Source organism: Camelina sativa, chromosome 7 (genome assembly GCF_030686135.1).
Source record: "Camelina sativa cultivar CO46 ecotype springtype chromosome 7, ASM3068613v1".
Lineage (NCBI taxonomy): Eukaryota > Viridiplantae > Streptophyta > Magnoliopsida > Brassicales > Brassicaceae > Camelina > Camelina sativa.
Genome location: NC_141886.1, coordinates 33,807,921 through 33,828,339, shown reverse-complemented (window position 1 = coordinate 33,828,339; position 20,419 = coordinate 33,807,921). Strand labels below are relative to the sequence as shown.

The 20,419-nt window shown below is 34.9% G+C and overlaps 4 protein-coding genes and 1 pseudogene across 5 annotated transcripts; 4 read left to right on the top strand and 1 right to left on the bottom strand.

Annotated features, from left to right (window-relative positions):
* Positions 1–8,801: 8,801 nt before the first annotated feature.
* On the top strand, positions 8,802–10,615 carry LOC104703924 (F-box protein PP2-A11-like). The gene is made up of 3 exons (XM_019228121.2): positions 8,802–9,429; positions 9,583–9,701; positions 10,185–10,615. Exons 1-3 carry the CDS (start codon positions 9,103–9,105, stop codon positions 10,513–10,515), a joined length of 777 nt encoding a protein of 258 aa, XP_019083666.2. The 5' UTR covers positions 8,802–9,102; the 3' UTR covers positions 10,516–10,615.
* Positions 10,616–11,231: 616 nt separating this feature from the next.
* Positions 11,232–12,926, top strand: LOC104705198 (uncharacterized). Its single transcript, XM_019228120.2, has one exon. It carries the CDS (start codon positions 11,247–11,249, stop codon positions 12,924–12,926), a length of 1,680 nt encoding a protein of 559 aa, XP_019083665.1. The 5' UTR covers positions 11,232–11,246.
* A 1,966-nt stretch (positions 12,927–14,892) lies between these two features.
* On the top strand, positions 14,893–16,152 carry LOC104705197 (uncharacterized). Its single transcript, XM_010421170.2, has one exon. The coding sequence runs from the start codon at positions 14,893–14,895 to the stop codon at positions 16,150–16,152; it is 1,260 nt and encodes a 419-aa protein (XP_010419472.2).
* An 840-nt stretch (positions 16,153–16,992) lies between these two features.
* LOC104703922 (uncharacterized) lies at positions 16,993–18,978 on the top strand (annotated as a pseudogene). The gene has a single exon (XR_015561494.1). The product of XR_015561494.1 is annotated as an uncharacterized LOC104703922 (transcript).
* A 33-nt stretch (positions 18,979–19,011) lies between these two features.
* LOC104703921 (uncharacterized) lies at positions 19,012–20,129 on the bottom strand. The gene is made up of 4 exons (XM_010420013.2): positions 19,980–20,129; positions 19,798–19,886; positions 19,377–19,661; positions 19,012–19,232 (listed from the first exon to the last, which is right to left on the bottom strand). The coding sequence occupies exons 1-4, from the start codon at positions 19,995–19,997 to the stop codon at positions 19,178–19,180; spliced, it is 447 nt and encodes a 148-aa protein (XP_010418315.1). The 5' UTR covers positions 19,998–20,129; the 3' UTR covers positions 19,012–19,177.
* Between the last annotated feature and the right edge of the window lie 290 nt (positions 20,130–20,419).

Sequence of the window (20,419 nt, the reverse complement as noted above, 5' to 3'; positions counted from 1 at the left end):
TTGTACTATAACAGTATCACTCAAATTTGAACATCTAGTAATCTATATATTGGACGATCAATCATTTTTTTAATCATATAATGTTGATTTTCGTACGCTTACAAATATCCTCATATTTAGAATAAGTTTCTTAAATTGTGTCGGCTAGAACATGATATTTTAATTATGAATTTTAATGGAATACCTAGTACCTACGTGTAGCCTATCCAAAATACCGAAAAAGACTGTATATTGTATAGTTAATTAGAACTTAGAAGAAGAGCATGGGATCATCATACATTATTGAAAAGGATTGCACATGACATCACTTCATAAACAGTGGATTCCATCTTCCCAATCGTATTTTGAACAATTTAAGTTTATTACTATTATTTTTGTTTTGTTTTTGAGCTATATATATAAAAAAATCCATGGTTGCGGTTGATTGCTTATTCATTCCGTAACCTTTCGGCCAAAAAATATAGCATCAGAAGAGATTTTAAATATTATGATTCTATATATAGCAATTTTATTGCCTTTTTTTTTTTCGAGTGGTCAACAATAACATGAATGATTCGAACCAAATTCCTAAAACAAATCTATTAGTTTTGACTGTTATATAAAAAATAATACTTGGTGTTCAACAACAATAAAAAACTAAATAATATTCTTAAGTAGTTATAATATGTAACCACCATTTTATTATACAATATGCATTTTGCATGTTACTATAGTTAGTAAACGAAATCCATATATTGAGAAAAATGATATATAATAATACTATAAGCTTGACCATGCAACTTTTAAGAAAAAAAAAAATTAACCATCAAAACGTCTCAGTACCTGCCTAGAATCTATGGCACTCTAGCTGAATCAAAACTCAGCATCCTATCCTTTACTAGCTTTTCATCACTTTTATTCCACGAGCAGCCAATATTGAGCTTGCCAACATTTGCTTTTATCAGTGTATAATGTTGAAAACATCGCCTAAATTAATCAAAGTATATGTGTTTTTGGTTCATTTGCCCTAACCCAACTAACCTATAAAAATAATTGGAAAATACGATCTAAGATACGTATGGGTCTAAATTTGCATCGTCACGGAAAAATCCACAATTACACGTCCGTGACACGTACATTCAAACGTGCCATGTTTTCCACTTCTCAGCAGCATCCACGTACACGTTCCCCATCTAATATCTATCTACGCGTAATTGGTGGCATTATCTACTGTATTTTTAAATTCAATGTATCCATGGAGCCTGTTTTGTTTCTTTTGTTCTGTATTTAATCATTCAATATTTCTATTTTCGACTTGTCAAGCCGAGATGTAAAATAATTGTCCGTCATATGATTTTACGAGTTATCACGATGAGTGATAACTTATCACACATAACCGAATAAAATATCTGGTCGACAGAGAGAAAAAGAAATATCTGGTCGACAGAATGAAAAGTTTTGTCACATGACACGATGCATTCTCACTATTAATACAAGTATCATGTTACAAATATCTTTATAATAATAGTATATGTTTATGTCCGATGACATGAGGCTTAATGCTTGTGGAATATATATGTTTAGTTGAAATAATTGCAACTTTCGGCGATAACCAGGAGATGGCGTTGTTTTATTTGTTTAACATTCTCTATGTCAAATTGACCCATTTTTCTAATAGGGTCCTGAGGCTATTATTTATATATAGACTTCAATTCGTCCGAGATTATAACCAAAACCAGAAAGAGTAAAAAGTGGCAAATCAAACTAGTTCTGGGCAGATAACCGGAACCGAATGGACCGAACCGAACCGAACCGAATATTTCGGTTTCGGTTCGGGTTCGGATAAGGGGTAATAACCGATTGGATAGTATATTAGATATCCATGGATATCGGTTCGGTTCGGATATTACCCGATATCCATTCGGTTATCCGAAAATAACATATCACATTAATAGCCCACTAATATTTATATATGTATAAGTCCAATACACCAAAGCCCATTAGGAATTTTGATAATATATCTCGTTAAGCCCACCATAAACATATCTATTATGTAATCTAAATAATCCTAAACGCCTAAACCTAATATCTTGCTTCCCTCTTCGCCGCGCCGACAACAACAAGAAGTGAAGAACGAAGGCAGAGAGTTGGTTTTGTTTTCACTTATCTGATCTTCTCTTTCGTCGATTCTTTGGTTGTATTCAAGGTAATTATCACTCAATGTCGTGAACTCGTGATTGTTTATAAAGTTTCTCATTTTCATAGATTCAATTCATTAAGGTTATTGTTTATATATTTATAATTTTGTAGATTTTCGTAGGCTCGATTATAAATCTATACTTATGATTAGTTATGATGCATATAGTGACTTTTTTGTTGTTGTTTGCATATCTCGATTGTGTAGATGCCTATTTCGTCCTGCCAAGAAAACTTTGTGGATGGAGAAGAAGATGAAGTTATGGGTGAGGGTGAGGAGGATTATATAAATGTTGAAGATGATGAAACCGGTTGCAAGAGGAAAGCCAAAACAAGAGCTACTGGGTCTACTTCCCAAGTAGAAATGAAAACAAGGTCTCCGGTGTGGGCTCATTTTACAAGGCTGCCAGATAATAGAAACAGATGCAAGTGCAACTATTGTTGTCAAGGGTTGAAGTGTGCGACCACTTCAGGAACTTCAAATTTGGCCAAACATCTTACAACATGCAAGTCATACATCGCTTGGAAGCAAAGATCGACTCAGCAAAATTTGAATAGCGGTAGTGGAGTTTCTACTGGGAACATGCAAGTGGGCAGAGTAACAGAAGCAGTTTTTAGAGAGGCATGTAATGAGATGTTGGTGTTAGGTGAGCTTCCTCTTGCCTTCATTGAAAGTATAGCATGGAGACACTTCTGCAGGCGGGTTCAACTTTACCAGCCACATTCCAGAAGGACAGCCACTCGAGATATTGTTCTAATGTATGTGAGCCAAAAAGATGCCTTGAAGAAAATGCTTGTAGCTCAGAAGCAAAGAGTTTCTCTCACTACTGATATTTGGGTCGCACAAAGCACAGGAGCAAGCTACATGGTAATTACTTGTCATTTTGTTGATTCTTGTTGGAGGTTGAGAAAGTTGATCATCGGGTTTAAGCATGTTTTGGACCATAAAGGAGCAACCATAGCTGATGTTCTTCTAGATTGTTTGGCAGAATGGGGGATAGAGAGGGTCTTCACAATTACAGTTGATAATGCTACAGCCAATACAAATGCTCTTAAGATATTTGTGGAGAAGTTTCAAGAAATAAGTCCTCATGCATTGATATTATCTGGTTGTATGATGCATGTCCGTTGTTGTGCCCATATATTGAACCTCATTGTCAAAGATGGTTTCAGTGAAATGAGTAAGAGTGTAGCTGCAGTTCGTAATGCTGTGGTGTATGTGAGAGCTTCAGGTAATAGGCTTGAATCATTTGAGCATAAGCTAGATTCAGGGAGAATTACTAGAGGTAGTTTGACTTTGGATGTCAGAACTAGATGGAACTCTACATTTCTCATGTTGACTAGAGCTCTTAAGTTTAGACACGGGTTTGACAAGATGGAAGCAGAAGACAAGCTTTACAGTGATCATTTTCTAGAAATGGATAATGGTCAAATGAGAGTTGGGCCTCCGTTGAAAGCTGATTGGGATAAGGTTGATGGATTGATTGATATTCTCACAGTCTTCTACCAATCTACATTAGTTGTTTCAGCATCTACGACGGTTTGCTCTCATAAAGTCTATAGTGAGATTTGTGATATTGATAATCATCTAACTACAGTGAGTAAGAGTGCTGATCTGGATTTAAGTGTTAAAGCTGAAGCAATGAGAGGGAAATTTGACAAGTACTGGGATGGTTTAGATAATATCAATAGGCTTTTGATTATTGCTAGTGTCTTTGATCCTAGGAATAAGATGAAGTTTGCTAATCTGTGTTTTGAAACCCTATATGGTAAAGGGTCGTTGCAATCTAAGTGGCTTGGTGAGTCAGTATCTGATGTTATGGTTAAGTTGTTTGAGGAGTATAATACAAATCGATCTAACCCACCAGGTTTTGCATCATCAGCCTCTCAAGGTGGGACAACTGCTGGAGGACATCGCCCTGCTTATCATGTTGCGGATGTTGAAGTCAAAGTGGGGACTGAGGGGATGGCTTCTGTTTACAACAAGTTGGTTAATGAAGAGGGATATGATGAAACAAAGACAGAGCTTGATATATACTTAAAGGAAAGCGTTGAGAATCCAAAGAGCAGTTTATTAGGAACCGAATATGATGTGTTGTCATGGTGGAGGTTCAATTCAACAAGGTTTCCAGTTTTATCTGAACTAGCTAGAGATATTCTAGCTATGCAAGTTTCTTCAGTTGCTTCGGAGTCTGCTTTTAGCACTAGTGGTCAGATTCTTGTTCCACAAAGGAGTTGCTTAACTCATTACATGATTGAGGTCTTGATGTGCACTGAACAATGGATGAAGGCTGACCATCACATAGGTGAAAAGGGAGTGGAAAACTTTGCACAAATGGTTGCTGATATTGAAGAGCAAGATCAACTTGAAAAAGGTAACACATCCAGATTTTAAGTTTACCAATTGTCTGCCTTTTGTCTTGTTGTCAATGTTTAAAAGCTTAATGATTATATGTTTTTCATTGTGTAGAGTTTCAGTTCGCAAGTGAAGAACAAGGCAATTAAACAAACACACGACAATGACTCATGTACCTTTCTTAGTATTCCTTCTTTTTAAGAACCGAGTATATTATTATGTATTCTGACTTTGTGATCTAATATATTTCAGGCAGTAGGAGAAAAAAAGAAGTTGCAGATGGAAGAACTACCAGTTTGATTCTACTACTTTTCAAATCTCAAACTCTAAACCTTATTCTCCTTTAATCTCTTTAACTCTTTCTACCTTTTGAAACTTGATATCTGATAACATGTTCTTATTGTTGGGATTGTTTTGAATGATTGTAACTTTTGAACTATTGTACTTGTAGTTTCGGATAATTTTGGGTGTTATTTAGTAGGTTTGTATATTTAAGAACCAAACCCATTAATAACCGAAATTTTCGGTTCTGGTTCGGTTCTTATATCAACTATCCAAACCAACCCGAACCGAATGAGTACCGAACCGGAACCGATCCGATTAGATTCGGTTCTCTTATGGATAGTAAATTCAATATCCAAAATACCCGATACCCGAATGGATATACCCGAACCCGAACCGAATACCCGAACGCCCAGGACTAAATCAAACCAACAAAGATGCCAGCTAATAGCACAATGTATGAGTTTTGTCTTTGTGTGCACTGCTGACAGTACTTATTAGTGCTTTTGCTTGGATTCTTTGCCCAACCAATTAGAAAACAAGGAATTCTCTAATTCGTGCTTACGTTCCAACCATTAATTTTCCTGTCCGTTCTTATATTCATAAAACATTATCATTGTACGTACGAAGATGATGAATATACATTATTAGAAAGTTCGAAAAACTAACCACCCCAATTCGCTACTAGCCTTTACACGTTTTTGTTATGTGTGTCTCACAGATGCAGTATTGTTGACACTGATCGTTCGTTCTGATGTTACGGTATTATGGTTTAAGTAACAAAAAAAAAAGAGTTTCTGAATAACCCAAATACATTGACTAACATTGATATATATGTTCAATTCAAATTCTTGGTTCTTTAGTCTTTTACATATACCACTATTACTTTAGACTATTATAGTGGTACATACGTACGTACTCAAGAAAAAGATCGAAATGACTTCGCACGCGCCATGACCCTTGACCGTCGATCAAATAAGACTTGGACGCGTTTGTTACCAACTTTACCATACATATCCTCTTTCTTTCGTTTGTTTTAGTATTTGTTTTGATTCAGCATATCTGAGGTATCTTAATCTGAATACTGTACATGTGTCTCAAATCAAATTATACTTTTGATATACAAGTCGGTTAAATCAAATTCTTATAGAAATTATTCTTTTGTAAGAATTAGAGATTAGAATAATAAGAATAATAATTTAAGATGTAATATTACTATATTAGTGAAGTTTTATCAGCTACACTTATTGTAATTGTAAAATAGTAAATTTATAAACACACAAACTTTTAATATATAAATAAATGAGGACTGCGTCATTTACATTATACTTTTATTTCTATGAATGGTATATAACCCCAAAAATAAAATAAAAATCTAAGAAAGATTTAATTTACAAATCTCTTGCCAAGTTCGACTAAAAATGTGATAATTTCAGCTATATGAAATCACGGTGATATTAATTATATGAAATCACGTGATTTTAGCTATATTAACTCATGGTGCTTTCCACAAATGATTTCTGCATATTCAAAACAAATTCACATGTTAAATACTATTTAATAAATAGTCATTCACCTTCCTTTTATGTGTCGCTTATAAATAATTAGATTACTTTTTCAGTAAATTTTATTATCTGCAGATTGCGGTAAAACAATCTTATCTTATCGAAAACACGTTTTCATAAACAATCACATTGAATTATGAAATCTTGTAGAGATTTTCTGTACTACACAATATTATCATTAATCATGTCTTATAAATTTATTGGAATCTCATCATATCGAAAGATTCTTTTCTTCCATGCGATGTTTTGTACTGTGTTATTATTATATGAAATGAAATAATCCAATTTAGTTAAAAAATGAGGATGGGTTGTTTAATTTCATCTTATTACTTATATAGTTATACAGTAAAACCTCTATAAATTAATACTCTATAAATTAATAAACACTATAAATTAATAAATTTTGCTGGTCCTAAGTCGGGTCAGTGCAAAAATTAACAATATTCGATAAGATAATAAGACAATAATTTTTTCGAAATCTCCTTATAAAATATGGTCCCAATAATATCATAAATTAATAATTATGTAAATTTATATATATATATATACTGATATAATAGTGTATGTTTCTCCTAAAGCTCAATTCTATAGAACAATTGTAATATTGTATTTTCAACCTATAATGATATCTCTAAAATATTTTATAACATGTCATACAAATAATTAAATTTAAAGTTTTAATTTTTAGATATGCATCATTTACAATTTGATAATTTGACAGATTATTAAAATAGGAGAATTGATATTATTATTCATAGATTTGAATTTATTTGTCTCATGTGTATAAGTCAATTTGTCTATAATATTTGTAATTTATTGTAAATAGTGCTTTCTAAATATTACAAGTTCAATTCCTAAACCATAAAATTTATAACATCCGAAAGTTTAATCTTATTTTGCTATAGTTGTTCCAATTCATAATTTTTTAAAAAATAAACAATTAAAAATATATCTATAAATTAATAATTATTAATTTACACTATAAAATAATAATTATTAATTTATAGATAAATTAATATCACTATAAATTAATAAAATGTCTTAGTCCCAACATTATTAATTTATAGAGGTTTTACTGTATGTGCTAATCTTGGAACCTCTTCAATTCTGTGAGGATGATATTTTTTTTTTGTATATTGTCAAGATATTATTTTTATTCTAAAACATGTTGACTTCAAACTATATCACAAAACAATATTCAGTGAAGTTTTGAAGGATTTAGAAATCTTTTCCACATTTCATTATAAAAAATTCTTAAAAAATGTAAGATTGTATTAAATAATGTATGCTAAAATATACAGTATATACATGACAATTTTGACGTATATATATAAGAACATTATTATTATTATTTATCCAAATATCATATATAATATGTATGAATACCAAACATATAAAATTTAAAATATATTACACGTAAATAATATACCTAATCAAGAGTTTGTGAAACATTAACATGAAAAACGCGTCGGGAACAAAAACTCTTGCATGAAAATTCCGTGTAGAGTTTTGTTGGAACACGAATCTCGTCAATATATCCGTTGGCAAAAGTACTATCTCACGAAATACATGTGAAAATTTTGTATATTTATGATTTAAAACAATCGTTACATTATTTATTAATAAATAAATAATGATTTTAGTTAAACTTTTTATTCGTTTTAAAGGCAAAATATGCTTAAACTAGATAGAGTTTTAGATATTATATTAAATAAAATAAAAATAGAATTTGCAAAGCGCGCACTTGGTTAAATAATATTATATTTATACATTTTTTTAAAACTATAGCATGATACTCGTGTGAAGTTTATATGGTCAAACATCTAAATGTTTATACGTTACAAAAAAAGTTTCACATAATTTTTTATACATGTTAGATTCCATTGTATTGATTTTAATTTTAATTTTATATATTCAACATTATAGAAAAAGATATATTAAATTCTATAATACGATATTTATAAACTACAAATTAGAAAACAAAAACATTACTAAGATTTACTCTTTGACATATTCACATAAAAGTTATTATTTTTATTAAGTACAAATTACAAAATATAAATATATATATATAATATATATCTATATTCAAATGCTTAGTCATTTTATTAGTTGGATAAAAACGAATGGTTAGTCTTGTACATATATCTAATTCTTACAAGACCAACTCATCGATTACAAATGGATGTGGAAAAACAAATCTATGACCCATACTTTTCTAATTTAGGATAAAAAATAAATAGATAAAACAATATCCAACAGATTCATTTCATACGACAACAAATACAAGAAATAAAAAAAAATACATGGTTAAACAATAAAACTGCAAAAAATTTGCACATAAATAATAATGACAGCCAAAATAAAATAAAATAAATAATTTTATTTACTTAACAATTAATTTAATAAGAGACTCGAGAGTTGAAGCATATATATAAACACACATATCCCCTCCCATTTGCGTCACCGTCCATAAATCAGAATCCTGACACCATTTGTGTCTGTCACCACCAAACCCTTCTTTTCTTCTCCATTCTTTTTCCTTCTTCTTCTTCTTTGCTTTGTTTCTGAGTTACGATTTGTGATTTCTTCGCCAACACAGAAGAAAACCCAAAACGAAAGTTTCCAAATTTCAGAAGATTTCTCTGTTTGTTTTGTTTTTTTCATTGTTCTTGTTTGATTCTTCAATCAAATCACAAAAGGGTTTTGAGATAACCCCCGTCAATGGGTGCAGGGTTCTCTCTGTTTCACAAAAACTTATCGTCTTGTTATGGAGATCGAGATCTGACCAAGCCTGGTTTAGGAGATTTGCCTGAAAGTTGCGTGGCGTTGATCCTCAAGAATTTGGATCCGGTTGAGATCTGCAGATTCTCGAAGCTGAACAGAGCTTTTCGTGGCGCCTCTTGGGCTGATTTCGTCTGGGAATCGAAACTTCCTCCTGATTATAGATTGATTCTCGAGAAAATCCTCGGTGGGTTCCCGGAGAATCTGCGTAAAAGAGACATCTTTACTTTTCTCTCTCGAGTTAATTCATTCGACGAGGGCAACAAGGTTCGTCCTTTTTTTCTTATAGATTTCTTTCGCTTCAAGTTAAATTTTTAGGGTTCTTCTTTTTTTGGGGATTTATTTGTTAACTGATTCCCATTAACGGTTTTAGGAAATTAGAGAAGAAATTGATTCGATTTGTTTGATGGTTTTCTGCAGAAAGCTTGGGTAGATAAACGAACCGGTGGGCTCTGTTTATGCATATCGGCTAAAGGTTTATCGATAACCGGAATTGATGATCGGAGATACTGGAGTCATCTTCCGAATGATGAATCTCGGTGAGTTTTTTTCATTAGATCTGATGATGATTACATGCATCATGTGCTTATGGATGCTTGTGTTTGTGGGGTGTTCGAAGCTTTTATGTGCAAAGTTTTGTATATTTCCTCTGTGTTCTTGTTAGATTCGTTGGTTCAATTAGTGTATGATGTTTGCGACGATTGAAAAAGGCGACATTGTTAGTTGAATTAAGGTTGTTAATGGATTCAAATCCTAACTTAAAACCTAATGTTTTGTGATGCTATAGTTTTCAGATGTGATTTAATTTTGTTTTTTTTGTTGTTGTTGTTGTTGTTGTTTCTTCTGTTCAAAGTTTTGATCTTTCCTCTGATTTCTTGTCTCGTTGGTAAAATTATTGATTGATGTTTGCTATGATTGTGAAGTGTAGTAAGGCTGAATTGGATACAAAATCCAAACTTTTGGCTAATGTTTTTGTGATTCTTAATTTGACGATATCCTATTTTTGTTGGTGATTCCTGCAGATTCTCTTCAGTAGCATATGTTCAACAAATCTGGTGGTTTCAAGTTGATGGAGAAATTGATTTCCCATTCCCAGCTGGAACGTACAGTGTTTTCTTCAGGCTTCATCTAGGCAAACCAGGGAAGCGGTTTGGTTGGAGGGTTTGTGACACAGAACAGGTTCACGGCTGGAACATTAAACCTGTTCGGTTTCAACTCTCAACTGAAGATGGTCAACATTCTTCATCCCAATGCATGTTAACCGAAGCAGGGAACTGGAGTCATCACCATGCTGGAGACTTTGTGGTCAGTAAGTGTAAAGAGAAAAAAAGAAAAGAGAGGGTAAAATATTAAGTACTACCAGTTTAGGCTCTTTGTTTCATTGTTTAGGTCCAAATGTAAAACTTTTTTGAGTTTGAAGTTGAAAGAGTTTATATATATTTTAACTTCCTTATTATACAATTCTACTGTTGAAAAGTTGTGTGGGAATTGAAACGCAGCGTGTTGTGCTAATTCGGTTGAACCGGTTCGGAGATAAGATAAGCGTACTTGTCTGAAAGTTTCTCGCTGTTCCAACGTAAACAATTTGACCTCTTCTTAAATTGGATAGAACTAACTAATTTGTTAGATAGAATAATCATTTTGGTTCAAGGAGAGATTTCTAAATAACCAGACATTGAACCGGCTCAAAATTATTCGGATGATTTGTAAAACTAACTTTGATTCAGAAATCCCGTTGGTTCAAGAAAAGGTTTCTAGATAACCAGCTATCTGTGAACCGACATTAAACCAGCTCAATATTATTTGTAAAACCAATTGATTCAAATTTAACAATTCCCCCAAATCGGAGGTTTTTCTAGGGTTTTAATTCTAAGGAGAGATTCATTTCGGAAGCAAAATTTTTTTGGGAGAAGATGAAGAGGAGATGGGTTGCGATTACGGGGAAGATATTTGGGCATCCGCTTAATCTGGTTAAAGGTACTCTTTCTCTTTTCTCCGGACGAGCTTTTTCTGGTCATAGAGAGATATTGAGAAATGGGCTGAGTGATATCAAGTTAGACGATGCAATTGGGTTGTTCGGTGACATGGTCAAGTCTCGTCCACGCCCTTCCACTGTTGATTTTAACAAATTGTTGAGTGCCATTGCTAAGATGAAGAAGTTCGATGTTGTCATCTCCTTGGGAGAGAAGATGCAGAATCTGGGAATTTCACACAGTCTCTATATGTACAATATTTTCATTAACTGTTTTTGTCGCCAGTCTCAGCTCTCTCTTGCTTTGGCAATGCTTGGGAAGATGATGAAACTCGGCTATGAGCCTAGCATTGTCACGCTTAACTCCCTGCTCAATGGTTTTTGTCACGGGAATAGGATTTCGGATGCTGTATCCCTGGTTGATCAGATAGTGGAAATGGGATATCAGCCTGATACATTCACATTTAACACTCTAATCCATGGACTTTTTCTTCATAACAAAGTTTCTGAAGCAGTGGCTTTAGTTGAACGGATGGTTCAAAGAGGTTGTCAACCAGATCTGATTACTTACGGTGTGGTGGTAAACGGATTATGTAAGAGAGGTGATACTGATTTGGCTTTAAGATTGTTGAAGAAGATGGATCAAGGGAAAATAGATGCCAATGTTGTAATCTACAACACAGTCATCGATGCTCTTTGCAAATACAAGCATGTGAATGATGCGCTTGACCTATTCAACGAAATGGAGAACAAAGGAATTAAACCGGATGTTGTTACCTACAACTGCCTCATTAGTTGTCTTTGTAATTACGGACGATGGAGCGATGCCTCTCGACTCCTGAGTGATATGATTGAAAAGAAAATCCACCCCAGTGTATTTACGTTCAATGCATTGATCGATTCGTTTGTGAAAGAAGGGAAGCTTTTGGAGGCTGAGAAATTGTATGAGGAGATGATTCAAAGGTCTATCGATCCTAATATTGTCACGTTCAATTCATTGATCAACGGGTTTTGCATGCACGATCGTCTAAACGAGGCGAAGCATATGTTTTCTTTGATGGTTAGCAAGGATTGTCTCCCAAACGTAGTGACATATAGTACTCTTATAAAGGGATTTTGCAAGTGTAAAAGGGTAGATGATGCTATGGGGATCTTCTGCGAGATGTCTCAAAGAGGATTGGTTGGAGACACAGTCACTTACAATACTCTTATCCAAGGATTTTTCCAAGCTGATGATTGTGATAATGCCCAAATGGTATTCAAAAAGATGGAATCTGATGGTGTGCCTCCCAGTATCGTGACTTACAACATTTTGTTAGATGGACTTTGTAAAAACGGGAAGCTAGAGAAAGCATTGGTGGTATTCAAGTATATGCAAAAGAGTGAACTGGAACTTGATATATTCACATATACTATAATGATTGAAGGGATGTGCAAGGCAGGGAAGGTGGAAGATGCGTGGGGTTTATTTTGTAGCCTCAGCCGTAAAGGAGTGAAGCCTGGCGTTGTAACCTATAATACCATGATCTCAGGATTTTGTAGTAAACGCCTATTACAGGAAGCAGATGCCTTGTTTAGAGAAATGAAAGTAGATGGGCTTCTCCCAGATGATCGTACATATAATATGTTAATCAGGGCACGCCTTAGAGATGGTGACAAAGCAGCATCAGCAGAACTCATCAAAGAAATGAGGGGTTGCAGGTTTGCTGGAGATGCTTCAACCTTTGGCTTGGTGACCAATATGTTGCATGATGGGAGATTGGACAAAAGCTTTCTCGATATGCTTTCTTAAAACAGTTGAATCCTCAAGAAAAGAGGAGTGGTAGGCATCCGTGAGGTCAATCAAGTACGTATGTTGTTTCCTGTACACAAAAAAGTTTCTGAATCTGTTTCTAACATGTAAAAACCAGCTTTCGTTTGCTAAATCTTAGTATAGTGTTCTTTTTTTTTTTTTTTTTTTTTTTTTGGCGCAATGCTAAGGAAATAATATAGTGAATGACCCTTTAATGGATAAATTTTAGTGAATTGACTGAGCAAGTCGGTACTAATGGTATATATCTTACTATTATGGTTTAGGTGAGGTTCAATTCACAGGGCACTTAATTCGTAGAATATTACTCGATTTGTTGTTGATTAACTAACGGGGTGAAAGGCTACAAAAACACAGCTCTGGTTTGATCTCCGATGGTTTTTTTTCTTTCTGAAATACTTGTTACTTGTTACTTTTACAAGAATAAGAGATCATTTCTTTGCCTGTTGTTGACTTGTTTCCAAATCTTTAAAGATTGGTGTCTCATATGCTTTGTACATCTGTTGTCTACTCACAGTAGAATCTGTGAATTGAAAATGGAAACCATACATTGCTGTAGAATTCTATACAAAGAACCGTGTAAAAACCAGCTTTCGTTTGCTAAATATAAATGAATCTGGTTTGATCATAGTGCTTTCTGATGGGGGGTTTTCTCTGAAATGCTTGTTGTTACTTTTAAGATTGGTCTCTCATATGATTGGTGTCTACTCGCAGGTAGAATCTGTGAATTGAAAAAGGCAACCATACATTGCTGTAGAATTCTGTACAAAGAATCAAGATCAAGCTGCTTCAATCATGACGCTTTGTCAGATTACTTTAGGGACTTTTCCAATGAAGATTTGGAAGATAGATTGGTTGGAGAGAGAGAGAGAGAGAGAGAGAGAGAGAGAGAGAGAGAGAGAGAGAGAGAGAGAGAGAGAGAGAGAGAGAGAGAGTTGTTTGGTTTGGCCAGGCTTCTATGAGATTACATATCTTCTCAGAAGAAAGACCTGAACGTTTCAGACAATTAGCTTCTTAGAATAAAGTGCTTGTGTTACATGTATTTCTTAAAAAAGTTTGGTTGTTGTATTGTGTAAGTTTTATGAAGTTGTCTTATAATTGATAATTAGGTTAATCTATTCGTTCTCTATATAAACATATCTAACCTAAATGCCTTTAGTCACCCACAAACTCTCATCTCATAGTTAGTGGCAGGGAACCTAAAAAGGTTCTGTCATTTTGCAGCCTCGTTATTTTTCTCATTCTAGAATTTGTTTGCCTTCTTCATATATGGAAATTATATATATTGATTGTGGTTTCAGAATAGAACTTGCATATTTGTTCTGAGTTCTCCAAAACCATTTTTTCCTTTTTAGTTTGTTAGGCTACAATCTTACATTCATCTTCTAAATCCGTGTGAGTTAGAAAATTAGTGTCACGCTTTTGTACATTGAATGAAGTTTTTATAAATCCTTGAATGACAAATTCCTTTTTGTTTTGCAGATTTTGACGAATTGTTTCTGAGGCAAATCATTTTTGGGTGTGTCTATATACTCTTGGTTCTGTTCTCTGTATTGTCTGGACATACTTGAAAGATGCAGACATTAAGGTGTATATACATATATATATATATATATATTGATGATGGTGACAAAAAGCTGTGTCTGGTTTCCTATATAGATGATGGTGACAAAAGTTAGAACAATGGAGACAATAGTAAATTTATGATCTCACTTAGAATTAGCATTTTTCAACATATTGACTTCATTCATCGTTCGGTTTATCTAGACCGGAGTGATTCAATTGAAAACATTAATTGAAGAAAATTCGGCTTAGAGACGACTAAAAAAAAAATATCCTTTTAAAAAAGAGCAAAGACCGGTTTAAGAATCGACATTGAACCGAGTTCTCTCGATTATAGGGTTTATTGGATTCAATGATTCAACAATGTCGAAGCATAATCACGAGGATGAGGAGATCGATTGCGGCGATTTCGATGACGGGCAAGAGATATATTCATCGGCTTACTCTGGCGAGAGGTAATCCTGGAAGCGCTCCTGCTCTTTGTTGGAGACGATCTTTTTCTGATTACAGAGAGATATTGAGTAGGCGAAATGGGAAATTACAGGATTTGAAGTTAGACGATGCAGTTGGTCTGTTTGGGGACATGGTACAGTCTCGTCCTTTGCCTTCCATTGTTTATTTCAGCAAATTGTTTTCTGCAATTGCTAAGATGAAGAAGTTTGATGTTGTATCTCCTTTGGGCGAGCAGATGCAGAAGCTGGGGATTTCACACAGTCTCTATACATACAGTATTCTCATAAACTGTTTTTGTAGACGCTCACAAATCTCTCTTGCTTTAGCTCTTCTTGGCAAGATGATGAAACTCGGCTATGAGCCCGATATTGTCACGCTTAACTCGCTGCTCAATGGTTTCTGTCACGGGAATAGGATTTCAGACGCTGTATCTCTTGTTGATCAAATGGTGGGAATGGGATATCGACCTGATACATTCACAATTAACACTCTAATCCATGGCCTTTTTCTTCATAGCAAAGTTTCTGAAGCAGTGGCTTTAGTTGAACGGATGGTGCAAAAAGGTTGTCAACCAGATCTGTTTACTTATGGTACGGTAGCTAATGGATTATGTAAGAGAGGTGATACTGATTTGGCTTTAACTTTGCTCGAGAAGATGGAGAAAGAGCAAATAGAGGCGGATGTAGTCATCTACAACACAGTCATTGACGGTCTTTGCAAATACAAACAAGTGGATGATGTTGTTGACCTATTCAACGAAATGGAGACCAAAGGCACTAGACCAGATGTTTATTCATACAACTCCCTCATAAGCTGCCTTTGTAATTACGGACGATGGAGTGATGCTTCTCGACTGCTGAGCGATATGATCGAGAAGAAAATCAACCCTGATGTGGTCACCTTCAATGCTTTGATCGATGCGTTTGTGAAAGAAGGGAAGCTTTTAGAGGCCGAGAAATTGTATGAGGAGATGATACGAAGATCATTAGATCCTGATGTTATCACTTACAATTCATTGATCAATGGGTTTTGTATGCACCATCTCCTAGACAAGGCTAAGCATATGTTTGAGCTCATGGTTAGCAAGGACTGTCTACCAGACGTTGTGACGTACAGTACTCTTATAAAGGGATTTTGCAAGTGTAAAAGGGTAGAGGATGGTATGAGGATCCTTTTGTTTGGTTTGAATTGAGGTTGTATATGGATGACTTGTCTGATACATTTAGCACAACAACAAAAAAACAGAAATTTTAATTGATTTTTTTTTTGTTATTTTTTTGAAAGTAGAGAGCTTGTTCGCTTCAGAGAAAGTTATCGTTTTGAAGACACACACTAACGGAGTTCAATGTCTCTGCATTTGGAGTGTTGTTGAATCAAGATAAACTAAATCGATCTATAAATTGACTATGAGCTCATGCAAATTATAAAGGCTTTTCATGTTCAGATATGATGAAGTTGTGGTAATGAAAACGCTGCGTTGGGTGCCTAATGGTGACACTAGAGTCACTCACTAGTCACTACTAACCAAGGACTTCATTCATTGTCCGGTTTAGTGATTCAATTAGAAATTTCGCAGAATCTTTATATAATTTGGAAATTGGAAATCAGAGTAAAATAAAAAAAAATGATAAATTGGAATTTCAAAGGCTGTATAAAATTATCAAAAGAAGAATTTGGCTTAGAGACGACTAAAAATAAAATAAAATAAAAGCAAGGACCGGTTAAAGAAAACCAGCTGTAACGGAATCAACATTGAACCGCCTGCTCTCGATTACATTAGGGTTTATTCGATTGAACCATGTCGCTGCTGGATTGATCAGTGAATAATACACAGTACTGGGAAAAGCCATTTCGAAGCAATCAAGAGGATATGAGGAGATCGATTGCGACGGGGAAGAGATATTTCCAACTGGCCAGAGGTAATCCTGGAAGCGTTCCTGCTCTTTGTTGGAGACGATCTTTTTCTGATTACAGAGAGAAACTGAGTAGACGAAATGGGAAATTACAGGATTTGAAGTTAGACGATGCGATTGGTTTGTTCGGTGATATGGTTCAGTGTCGTCCTTTGCCTTCAATTATTGATTTCAGTAAATTGTTGAGTACCATTGCCAAAATGAAGAAGTTTGATGTTGTCATCTCCTTGGGCGAGCAGATGCACAAGTTGGGGATTTCTCATAATCACTATACTTACAGCATTTTGATTAACTGTTTTTGTCGACGCTCTCAAGTCTCTCTTGCTTTAGCTATTTTGGGGAAGATGATGAAACTCGGCTATGAGCCTAGCATTGTCACGCTTTCTTCGCTTCTCAATGGATACTGCTGCCACAGTATGAGGATTTCAGAGGCAGTTGCTTTGGTTGATCAGATGGTGGAAATGGGATATCAACCCAATACGGTTACATTTAACACTCTGATTCATGGTCTTTTTCTCCACAACGAAGCTTCCGAAGCTGTGGCTTTAGTTGAGCGGATGGCTGAGAAAGGTTGTCAACCAGATCTGGTTACTTACGGTGTGGTGGTAAATGGAGTATGTAAGAGAGGTGACATTGATTTGGCTTTAAGTATTCTCAAGAAGATGGAGAAAGGAAAATTAGAGGCTGGTGTTGTAATCTACAACACAGTCATCGATGCTCTTTGAAAATACAAGCATGTGAATGATGCGCTTGACCTATTCAACGAAATGGAGAACAAAGGAATTAGAGCCAATGTTGTTACCTACAACTGCCTCATTAGTTGCCTTTGTAATTACGGAAGATGGACTGATGCCTCTCAACTACTTAGAGATATGATTGAAAAGAAAATCAACCCCAATGTAGTTACGTTCAGTGCATTGATCGATGTGTTTGTGAAGGAGGGGAAGCTTCTAGAAGCTGAGAAATTGTACGAGGAGATGATCAGAAGGTCTATACCCCCTGATACCATTACTTATAGTTCATTGATCAATGGGTTTTGTATGCACGATCGTCTAGACGAGGCCAAACAGATGTTTGAGTTCATGGTTAGCAAGCATTGTCTCCCAGACATAGTGACATATAATACTCTTATAAAAGGATTTTGTAAGTCTAAGAAAGTAGAAGAAGGTATGGAATTCTTCCGCCAGATGTCTCAAAGAGGATTGGTTGGAGACACATTCACTTACAATACTCTTATCCAAGGATTTTTCCAAGCTGATGATTGTGAGCATGCCCAAATGGTATTCAAAAAGATGGAATTTGATGGTGTGCCTCCCAGTATCGTGACTTACAACATTTTGTTAGATGGACTTTGTAAAAACGGGAAGCTAGAGAAGGCCTTGGTGATCTTTGAGTATATGCAAAAGAGTGAACTGGAACTTGATATTTTTACATATACTACTATGATTGATGGGATGTGCAAGGCTGATAGGGTGGGAGAAGCGTGGGATTTATTTTGTAGCCTCAGCCTCAAAGGAGTGAAACCTAATGTTGTAACCTACAATACCATGATCGCAGGCTTGTGTAGTAAACACTTACTACAGGAAGCAGATACCTTGTTTAGAAAAATGAAAGATAATGGGCCTCTTCCAGATAGCGGTACGTATAATACACTGACCAGGGTGCGCCTTAGAGATTGCGACAAAGCTGCCTCAGTAGAACTCATTAAAGAAATGAGGAGTCGGGGGTTTGCTGGAGATGCTTCAACCATTGGCTTGGTGGCCAATATGTTGCATGAAGGGAGATTGGACAAAAGCTTTCTCGATATGCTTTCCTAAATCAGTTTCATCTTCCTCTAGAGAAGGGGCAAAGTAGAAACAAGTTCTTGATAGGTTGCAACCACAAAGATGAACCATCTTTCCTTTCAAGCATCTGTAATCGACTCTTTGTATTACTTTTCTTGGGGATTACTTTTCGATGCAGTTAGGTGAGTGTACGTTTTATTGTGAAAGTTGTTTGTAAGCTGCTTCATGGACAGGACTGGTACTACTCTTTGTCAAGTCCTTGATAGGTTGCAACCACAACGTCAGTAATGCAAGTATTCAATAGGATTTTAAACTTCAAAAGACGTCTGATATAAGTAAAAAAGGAGAAAGAACTAGGAAGAAAAAGAAAGCAACTTTATTTGAAACAAGCTCAAAGATATTATTTTATATGTACAGTACAGTTTAATTAGAAACAAAGAAATTAGAAAACATAAATGAGACTTTTTATTCGAAAGCAAAAAAAAAAAAAAAAATCTTGTTCGAACTCTTAAGAAAGTTTTCAGATTCCCTTTGGAGCCACGCCAACGGAGTTCAAGGTCTCTGCATTTCGAGGCCTTTGCACACATTAACAAAAGACAGATTTGAGTTTTTCTAGTGAGTTTTTACAAAACTAGTTATATGTGATCTATGCAATTATATGATATATAGTTATAGAAAGAAAAGAAAAAAATTGAAGAGAGGTGATGTCTAGAACATACGTGGTGTATGGGTTAGGTCGGGTGGGATCAGATAAGATTGCTTTAGACTTATCTTGAATCTGACCTACTTTACGTAGCCAAGACTTGTTGATGAATTTGTCAGCGGAGGAAACACAATTCTCTGGATCATCGACCTCAGCTACAGCCGCTCTTCTGTTCTTTCTTGTACTGATTGCCGGAGCATGCACAAGCTGCTGCTTCAGGCTATGTCCGGCCATTAGCACCGTTAAACCAACAAAACCTCCTATTATAGCCACTGGTGCAAAATCTCCCGTTACAGAGAACCTATATTGAAACAAAAAAAACACTCCATACTGATCAAACTAAAAACGGTTATGGAGTCAACCTTTTATTACATACTCTATACGAGACAAATGTAAATACTGAAACTGAAACAATATATTTAGTATTTCTTATTTACTTGTTATATGTTTGTTTGGCGCCATCGGCGACTGTGGTTGCGAAACGACGAGGGCCACCAATTTGGTTTCCGACCGGTCGCATTTGGCTCTAAAAATACAAAAACAATAATAGACGTGTTCAAAATGTAAATATAACTAACATTTAACTACATTCTAGAATGGTCAAGAAAACAAAACTTACGGTAATTCTGAAAGCCATCTCGGTGAAAATTAATTTGCTGATCAGACTTGAGAATTGCTTCGAGAGAAAGATTTTGATTATAGTAAAACCAAAAAAAAAAGAAGAGAAAGATTGATTTATATACAAAGTGAGGATGAGACTATTTAGGATCTTTGTAACCAAGAATGGAGAAAAATTCAAACGGCATCTTATATTTAGCCATGCTGCAGACATTAAACCTTATCCATTGATTGAGTTTCTTTATTTTTATAAAATGTTAAAGGCTAACAATATTTAAACACCCAAAAAAAATGTATCTAATTTCTAGGTTTGTTTTTTTGGGGTCAAAAACTAATTTCTAGGTTGGTTATATATATATGTATCGGAAAAAAGAAACTATACAAGCGTAATGTTGTGTTCGGCATATCTCAAACACTGATAGTTTTTAACGGATCAGATGC